At 47.9% G+C, this 9,471-nt stretch overlaps 1 protein-coding gene across 1 annotated transcript; it reads left to right on the top strand.

The window, feature by feature from the left end:
• The first annotated feature begins 3,658 nt into the window (after nucleotides 1-3,658).
• On the top strand, nucleotides 3,659-9,386 carry LOC123111565 (phosphatidylinositol/phosphatidylcholine transfer protein SFH9). Its single transcript, XM_044532377.1, has 11 exons — nucleotides 3,659-3,932; nucleotides 4,073-4,101; nucleotides 5,642-5,725; nucleotides 5,818-5,871; nucleotides 5,969-6,046; nucleotides 6,285-6,338; nucleotides 6,597-6,656; nucleotides 6,745-6,840; nucleotides 8,105-8,206; nucleotides 8,300-8,380; nucleotides 8,639-9,386. The coding sequence occupies exons 1-11, from the start codon at nucleotides 3,878-3,880 to the stop codon at nucleotides 8,951-8,953; spliced, it is 1,008 nt and encodes a 335-aa protein (XP_044388312.1). The 5' UTR covers nucleotides 3,659-3,877; the 3' UTR covers nucleotides 8,954-9,386.
• The last annotated feature ends 85 nt before the right edge of the window (nucleotides 9,387-9,471 follow it).

The following is a 9,471-nucleotide window of genomic DNA, read 5'->3' as shown; positions in this document are numbered from 1 at the left end:
TCAAATCACAAGTGTTGGCCGACTTCCTTGTCGATTGGGCCGAGACCTAATATTTGCTGCCTGCACCAGACTCCACTCATTGGCGGATGCATTTTGATGGTTCAAAAATGCGCACTGGTCTGGGAGCCGGCGTCATCCTCACCTCTCCCAAGGGCGACAAGCTTAAATACGTGCTGCAAGTCCACTTCGCCGCCTCCAACAACGTAGCAGAATATGAGGCACTCATACACTGGCTCCAGCTTGCCAAGGAACTCGGCATTCGCCGGATCTTGTGCTATGGTGACTCCGACTTGGTGGTCCAGCAGTCGTCGGGCGACTGGGACGCCAAGGATGCAAACATGGCAAGCTACCGCTTCCTCGTGCAGCAACTCAGCGGATACTTTGATGGGTGCGAGTTCCTTCACGTGCCAAGAAATGACAACAAGCAAGCAGATGCCTTGGCACGGATTGGCTCCACCCGATAAGCAATACCAGCCGGCGTCGCCTTATGCCGCCTTCTGAAGCCGTCTGTCAAGCCGTCTCCTGATTCAGACTCCATCTTCGTGCCGCCCCCCTAGAAGCAACCGGATCCGACTGGACGGCCCCAGAGGCCGGCATGGGGATTTCGGCAGGCGGCCCGGGGACTGCTACAACCGCGCCCGGCCCGGGGACTTCAGAACCCAGCCCGGGGAATTCAACAATCGGCCTGGGGACTTCTTCAGCACAGCAGGCGGAAGCAGCTGCCAACCCGCCGCCTCCCGGCCCAACCCGCAGCGGAAGCGTTTGTCGGAGTAATGGGCCACGGGTAGGCTCACCCGAGTCCCAGGATTTATCAAGACTTTTGGGCCAGCCCCGCCTGGCTGGGCCCGAGCCAAAGCTCCGCCCTCTGGGGCCGGCTGGCGCAGCGGCCGGCTGCCAGAGGACGGCTGATCCAAGACTACGACGCTCCGAGTGGCCGGCTCCTGGCGGCCGCCCTCCAAAGAGGGCGACATCGGGCAGGCGGCCACCTCACGTCTACGGCACAGCCGAGCCCCCCGTCGAAAGTACAAGACAGAGCATGGCTACAGTGAAACACGTCGCCTCCCACGTTTGAGACGGGCATGGCTACAGTGCTCCGTACAGGCGGAGATCTCCGCACGGCGTGGCACTGTGCCATGTCTCCCCTGACGTCGCTTCGGGCAGGCGAAGCCCTGTTCCCCACGACGGCCTATCGGTACGGCCTGCCAGAGGCAGGCCCTATCGGGCAGTGACCCCAAGGAAGACGGCGAAAGCTCGACCAGGCGGATTCAAGAGGGGCCGGCCTCCAGCAGGCGACCGTCCCTTATCCCGAGGCAAGCATGCCATTAAGCTGATAAGACCAGGTGTGGCTACAATGACCTCCCACCAGGCGGTGGGTCTGTAGCCACGCTAAGATGACCAAGCCCCCGTCACCAACGACACGGCTACAGTAAGAAGCCACCAACCAGTCGGCGGAGCCCACTAGGCGGTGGGCCCCAGCGGTCGGCTGAGAAGCCGGAAGCTGGAGACACTGACGGCCGGGCCTAGCAGCCGGCCCGATTACCATTGTACCCTTGGGGGGTAGGCCTATATAAACCCCCCAGGCCACCCATGCAAAGGGTTCCCACTCCATTAGAACTAGCCACCCCCTAGAGCAGGAAGAGAGCTAGCCTTGCCTCCTTCTGCCTCTAGCAAACAGCTCAAGGAGCATCATTGTATCACTTGTGCCTTAGTGATCATGCGGAGACCCTGCAGAGCAGGACTAGGGGTGTTATCTCCTAGGAGAGCCCCGAACCTGGGTAAAGTACACCGGCGTTCGTGTCTACGCCTTATCCCGCTTCCAGGCACCGGCGACGTTCTACTCGCTCCCACCATGATAAGCCATCCATTGACATATGTCGCACCCAACCCCCGACACCGTTGCCCTGTGTGCCACGGCTATTGATGCTTGCCATCCTTGTGTACGAGCTAGTTAGCCGCCTCTATATCTTGTAATGCTCTCTTGTATCGCCAACCTATCTATCAATGCAAAGATATGCAAAGCTTTTGTGTATTCGCGAAAAAAAGTTTCTGTGGGCCGCGGTAAATTATTTACGGGCCGGGCCACGGACACGGGGTCTATTCTGGCCAGAAAAACGGGTCGAACCCGTATACTCGCCGGAATTATATGGGTTCGGCCCTTTTACGGGGCCTGCTAGAGATGCTCTAATCTAAATATTTAGTCTATTTTAGTATTTTTTGGGTCTTGTTATAGCTATTTTGGCCTTTGTAGTGTGTGCTGGTTGCAACTTCTAACGCGGGCTAGCCCACAACTGTCTCATGTTGGGCCAACCTTTTCAAATCGCGTGCCAGGCTGATCCCTCCTGAGCACATGCCTTCCGGCCGGCACTGTGCAACCCTTTTATAAAAGGGCCTACATAAACCATGCCGTGCCAAGCCATTTTTAGGTGAGCCGGGCTGTGCCGGGTTGTGCCGGCCCATATGACCAGGTCTGTCTTAGGGCTTGTTTGGTTCCACGTAATCCCTCAGGGACCCTCGTCCAAAACCGAGGCGTACATCCCACGGGGCAAAGTCGGCCCGCGGGAAACTACAGGAGCATTTGGTCGCTTGCTCACTAGGGATTATGGATCCCGATCTGCGTCGTTTCCACGGGGCAGTTTTCCACATCGCCAGGGGTCTGGGAGGAAACCCACGACGCGATGCCTGATTCTCTGCCGTCTCCATCCAACGACAACCCCTTGTCATAGGCCTCCAGTCCTCCTTCTTCCCCCCTCCTCCAGCGTCCAAACTGCAACATGATATTTTCCATGGTTTGTACGGGGATACCATGTGAGCAGGGAAATCCCCACTTGGGGTTTATTACCCAGGCTTTTCCATCCCCAACAACCAAATGAGCCCTTAAAGTACTCCCTCCTTTTCTAAATATAAGTCTTTTTAGATATTTCAATGCAAATTACATATGAATGTATATACACATATTTTAGATTATGAATTCACTCATTCCTTCGTATGTAGTCCCTCATTGGAATATCTAAAGAGACTATATTTAAGACCGGAGGGAGTATTATCTTGGTCCCAACATTCTTGTGACGAAAGAGTGTGCAGCTTTCGGCCTAACAGTGGAACAGTGAGTTCCACGTGTTTATACTCCGCCTGGCAAGGTTAGACAGCAGTGCAGCTGGTACTAGCAGAAAAAGCACCATCCTAAGTAAGGGCATGTACAATGCATAGCCTCAAGGTGATGCCTCGCATGCCATGTAGGATCGGATATGATGTAAAGTAGGTTCGGATAGGGAAGCGAGATCCTCTCCAGGAGGCGGGTGCTTGAAGAGAAAAAGTGTGGTCCGGTGACAAAAGCTGAAAAGGTGGAGTGGAAAGTAGAGATGTATGTGTACTAGAGTCTTTATTTTTTATTTTTTAATGAGCCCCACTAATGATAGCTTGCATTGGGAAAAATAAATAAATGTAAATCCCTCAAATTACTTTTTGGCATGGGGCATATGTATCCATATGCCACCATTGTACATGCCCCAACGAGACCCCGTGGCAGTAACAGTGATTACCAGCAGCTTTTTACAGAAAAGCACCAAACCCAAACCAAGTTTAACCCCGAATAAACAAACGAGAAAACGAAAATAAAACGGGCTTTCGCTGTCCCTTTCCTCCTTCTTAAGCAGCGCCTTCCTCCTACTCCCCTCCCCCTCACCCCCCACACATACGCACCGTGCGGGAGCAGAGCGCAGCAGCGTCACCTCGGACCAGCGAGGGCTGCTGGCAGGGGGAGCTGAGCTCAAAATGCAAACAAGACTCTCTCTCTCTCTCTGCTTTCTCCCCGTTTGAGGTTTGACCTCTCCTCCAGCTCCGGAGCCCCGCAAGTCTCCCCCTCCTCCTGTCGCCGGCAATGGCGGCCGCCTCGGAGGAGGCCATCAAGCAGTTCTCCGTCCTCATGGAGCAGCGTGAGTTACCTCTTGCTCTTCTTTCCATTGTTCGTTTCAGAGAAGGGAATGGAATGAAAGCAGGCCTTTCCCCCCTTTCTTCTCTGCCGGCTATTCTTGTTTCTGAGATGCGCCCTTGCTTTCTTCTTTGCTTCCTGCAGTGGAGGAGCCCCTCAAGACCACATTCCAGGTGCCGATCTGCTCCGCTTTCCGCCCTTGCTGGATCTCTGTTCTCTCGCTGCTGTCCTGTGCATAATTTCTTGTTTTGGTGCTGTCATCGTTGGGTATGGTCGGTCGCAGCTGAATTGCGTCTAGATTTTGCCTCTGTTGTCGTGTGCTGGTTTACATTTCTGGTCTTCTTTGGGGGGTTGCTAAGCCTTTTATTTTGCTCGGTTCGTGGTTAGGCAGATTCGCCCTACCTCGCTGGCTGCCTAGCTTGATAATGTTTGGATCTTGCAGGCTCTCTTCTTCTCCCGAGCTCAGCTGAGGTTTCGATTAGCCTTGTTCTTGCTTCAAACTATGATCAAATCCGAGATTTCCTTTGTCATGTGACTTTCTCTTGCTCATTCATTACCCCCGTTCGTAAAAAAAAACATCTTGCCCCACTACTTGTTAGCAGATGATGAAACGTTCTGGATCTTTTACTTTGTGATTTTGAGCTTGATTGTTGTTTTGTACTATCTGTTTCTTGCTTCAAAGTCTCTTGTTATTGTTACTTTGGTGTTCTTAGGAATGGCCCTTGCCTTTGCCCCCACCCATACAGCTGACGTTTGTGTGGCTTTCGTCACCACGATAGAGATCCGTAGCTAAACTATGCTTTCGGCTATACCCGATCACTTCTTATTTTATTTTTTATTTAGACGCATAGAGAGATTTTTTTCCTTCTCATTAGATGTTGGAGGCGGTAGCACTTTCTTTGATCTGAAAAAGCACTAGTACTTTGGTTAGGTCCTAATTGCAATTTCGGTACTTATGCCGTGGTTGGGAAGAAGAAGAAGAAGAAGAAGAAGAAAAAAAAAACAACTTTGGTACATCAGCCGCAACTGTTTTGTCGGCGCGGCGCCTCCCATGTTCGTTGTTTGGAGCTCCAACGCTGTTTTTCTTCGTATTCAAGTCGTGCCTGCCGGCTTGCCGGAGTGTTGCTTCCAAGCACGCTTCTAGAGTGGACAGGACCTTGCGAGGTCAAGCACGCCATGAGCCCATGATCACACCGGTAGGAGAGCTGGGCTCTGCAGTCTGCGCCCACACGCGAGGAATAAACTAAGCTGAACTTGGGCCACCTATCCAGCCAGCGTGTGGAGCTCAGCGAGCGCGAGTTAATGGCCGGACAAGTTGCCGTCGTTTGATCTTGACGCACCTTGTTTTTATGTCGCCTTGACTGTTCTAGGGGAGAGGTCTGAATCGATGATTTGGACCTTTACTCGGTCCATGACGAGTCCCTGTCCTGACGAGTATGATCGCCTTCGCGGACCTCTCGGGTGGCAGCGCATCGCGCAAGCGCTGATGATGGATCGCAATTCGACATCTCCACTGAGAAAACAACAGTTCCTTTTCTTTTCTATCTCTTCTGCGCGGTGGAATCACGATATCAGTGGCGCCTTTTTCATGATTTTTATACCGTAATACAGTGTTGCGTTGCCGAGGAGTCAGTTTCTGGCACTGTTGTTTGAGATCAAACTTCTTGGTAGGGGGTAACAAATAATAGTGCTTAATTACTGTTATGTGTACAGAATGTGCACCAAGGATATCCAAGAGGGACTCTGCTGCGTTTTCTGAAGGCCAGAGAGTGGAACGTTCCTAAAGCTTACAAAATGGTAAAAGCTTATTACAGAAGCTTATAGTACAATGTACTGTTGATGAAGCAACTTGTGATCTCCAATATAAAGCATTTGATTGTTTGGTGCAGCTAATGGACTGCTTAAATTGGAGGCTTCAGAATGAGATTGACAGCGTTCTTGCCGTAAGTGCTTTTTACCGTCGACCAGGACTGTAGTACTACTATTGTTTTAGCATATGTTATTCCTCTGACCAGCAACCTCCATTTTATTTCGATGCAGAAACCAATATTGCCCGCTGATTTGTATAGATCTATTCGTGATACACTGCTTGTTGGATTAACAGGATATTCCAAGCAGGTACAATAATCAGGCCCAGTTTTGTCTTCAAATTTCCATGCTTTTCATAGTACCATTTGATCAGTTCCTGCTGATTCATTTGTTGGACGAACTGGTTGTCAACAAACATTAGATCTCTGATTATATTTTTAATACTGGTAATAATATGCCTTCCTTTAGTCGGGCAACTAGTCTGAAGATGTTCACAAACCATTCTTTCCATTTCCTTGCTCTAATTTCCTATGGTTGCTTTTTGCAGGGTCAACCTGTCTATGCATTCGGTGTTGGGCTCAGTACCTTTGACAGAGCATCGGTAGGTGTTTAACGTTAACTGTCTTGGAATTCATAGTCTTTGGGTTTAAATCCAAAATACTGTAAGGGATTATACCACTAGTTCTGAGACTGAGTTGCAGTGATCAAGTACTACCAAGATTAATGATCAGATAAATGATTTTTTTCTTGAGACGCATGACTCTCAGTTAGCTACTGATTAGATCGATTAACTAATAGGGACACACAATACTATTTTTTGACTTTTTTTTTTCTTCTAAAATATCTCACTTTGCTGCAGGTGAACTACTATTTGCAGTCTCACATACAGATGAATGAGTATCGAGATCGTGTTGTCCTGGTGAGTGCTTTTTTTATTCATTATTCATATTGATAGAACAGATTTACATAAACATATAGTACTAAGTATATTTGTTTCTCTTCATTAGCCAGGTGCTTCTGAGATGTCCGGAAAACAGATTAACACCTGCTTGAAAGTTATGGATATGACTGGCCTGAAGCTTTCTGCTTTGAACCAAATAAAGGTAGGCTATTTCTTGCATTCTTAAATTTTGATCAGAATTTTTGGATAACTTCTGAAGGATATGAACTGCACTCTCCATAGGTTTCTTGCATCTGTGCTTTTTTTATATAACATATCTGAGCGTAAACATTTGGTAACAGTCCTAGAATTCATCTACATGTCATCAAGCTATCTGAAATAATAGGAGCTGAAGGGGAAATAGAATCACGAATACAATATCATGTTTAGAATCGAGTTTATTTGTAATGACAATTTGCAATGAGTGGTATGAACTTTGAAGGAATACATTAGGCCTCTTGTTTCTGTTGGTCGAAGACCGAATTCTTGGCACAGTTGACAGTACTTTTCTAGTTCTGCCAAACTGCATAATTACTGAGATAGCGGGAAGTAACATTATTAATATTCCTACGTTATTGGAGCTAGTGGTCCAATTGTTTAACTAAAAGATATGGAGTCATGAAGACTGAAGCACTGCTCACAGAAGTGATTTATGAACAACTCTACATGCCACTAAGTAAATAAATGGCCATCATGTTGTCTTGGGCCTGATAAAATCTCTCATGCTTCTGTTCCTCCATCAAGTCATCTGTGGGCCTGATAAAATATCTCATACTTTTGTTCCCCCGTTTGCTTCTGATATGATTTGGTTTCTTGCGGCCATCCTGTCCCGATCCTTGACATCGGAGTTGTCTATTCCGAGTGAGGTGTCAGCTGGTCAGAAAGTTATGTGTATGTTGCTTAATGGGGCCAGGGATAGTGTTGGGCTACCTAATTATTGTTCGTCAGGTGTGGTGTCATGGAATGAAATATTGTTTTTCTTTCTCGAACACGATGACATATAGTATTTATTACGTAATGTCAACGAATATATTTGGACCAAAAGATACACAGCCTTATAAGTTATGAGCGTTTTAAAACATAGGACGTTTTGGCCTAGCCATGCTAGATTTTATTTGTCTAAGAGATGAGTTATACAGAACTTGAGATCCAGTCCAACCTTAGTACTGATCGAGATTCATACGCTGAAGATGCCATATGTGCATGCCAGAACCTAAATATCATGAATCTAGGATGGAAATTACCTGATATCAGACTGAGATCTGCATTTTTGCTGGTTGCCAATTACACTGCTGTATTTGATCTAGCAACCCATGGGTTGCGCTTGCTTGTGTTTACGCATTGATTTTTTGCCTTCCAAGTGCATTTACTTTTTGAGGAAAATAAACATTTCAATGTGCTTTATCGATATTTTGTGCATGATGCAGATGTTGAGCACGATAACAGCTGTTGATGACCTTAATTATCCTGAGAAAACCGAGACGTATTACATTGTGAATGCTCCATATGTTTTTTCGGCATGTTGGAAGGTCAGTGCACATATACTTGATTTATTTTTTGGCTGTTGGCACAGCTACATCTTTCCAGTAAACTGATTGGAGTTTCTGCTCACTGATGACCAGGTTGTGAAGCCTCTTTTACAAGAGCGAACTAAAAAGAAGATCAAAGTCTTATATGGCCCTGGAAGAGATGAATTACTGAAGGTATATATTCTGAATTAATCTTATACTCTGTGTGGTAGTGGGCACAACATTACACACCCATCTTATATTCTCTGATGGAACAGAACACACTTTCGATTAGTGCAAAATCGAATAAACTGACCCCAAAGTAGTGCTAACAACTGGCTTCCTGATTTTTGGGTGGTCCAGTTGATCTGGTAGCTGCTGATGAGCCCCATCCAGCCATGACACATTGGCGAGTTTCTGATTGAAACCTACTGTATTTGCTGGCCATCGCAGGTTATGGACTACGCGTCACTCCCGCACTTCTGCAAGAGGGAAGGGTCCGGTTCGGGTTCGTCGTCGGACGAAGTCGACTGCTACTCGTACGACCATCCTTTCCACCAGGAGCTGTACAACTATGTGAAGCAGCAAGCTCTGAGGAACCAGGACAGCGTCGGCCCCGCGAAGCAAGGGTCGATGCATGTGAGGGTGCCGACGCCGGACCTGGAGGAGGCCAAGATCATGGAGACGATCCAGTCGGAGCTCCACAGCCTCAAGGCAGGCGACGGCATTTCCCGCTCCTTCAGCAGGATCACGATCGAAGGTCCATGATGACCTTGTTTCCTGCTCATATCGAAGATCGTCATGGATATGATCCATGATGATCGGAGTGGCTCGAGATGCGCGGAGCAGGTAATCGATTATCTTATTTGACGCCAGGAAATTATTCTGGGGTTTATAGCAGTTCTTGCTTGCATTGTAACCGCTGGCTGCATAGCTCGAGTAGGATCATATCATATCGGTAGAGGAAGTAGTAGTAGTAGGAGCAGCAAAACATCGGATTCTAATAACCGAGTCTGTATCGTGTTGTCGAAGATGGTAGTAACTAGCTCTGATTAACCTGGCTAATGGATGGATGTACCATTTGCGCGTTACTGTTTCCATGCTTCTCATGGCAGGGAAATTACCGTGCTCCCAGACATGAGCAGCACGAGCTCTATGTATCTTATCAATCAGTATATATAGTATATGTATGTATATGTAATCGCCCCCTGATGTTGCAACTGGTATATCATTATGTATTTGATGTTACCTGAACCACGACTTGAAAGAAATCTCCCGTATGTTTC

This window comes from Triticum aestivum, chromosome 5B (genome assembly GCF_018294505.1).
Source record: "Triticum aestivum cultivar Chinese Spring chromosome 5B, IWGSC CS RefSeq v2.1, whole genome shotgun sequence".
NCBI lineage: Eukaryota > Viridiplantae > Streptophyta > Magnoliopsida > Poales > Poaceae > Triticum > Triticum aestivum.
Note: the sequence above shows the minus strand (reverse complement) of the source record. Positions and strands in the feature narration are given on the sequence as shown.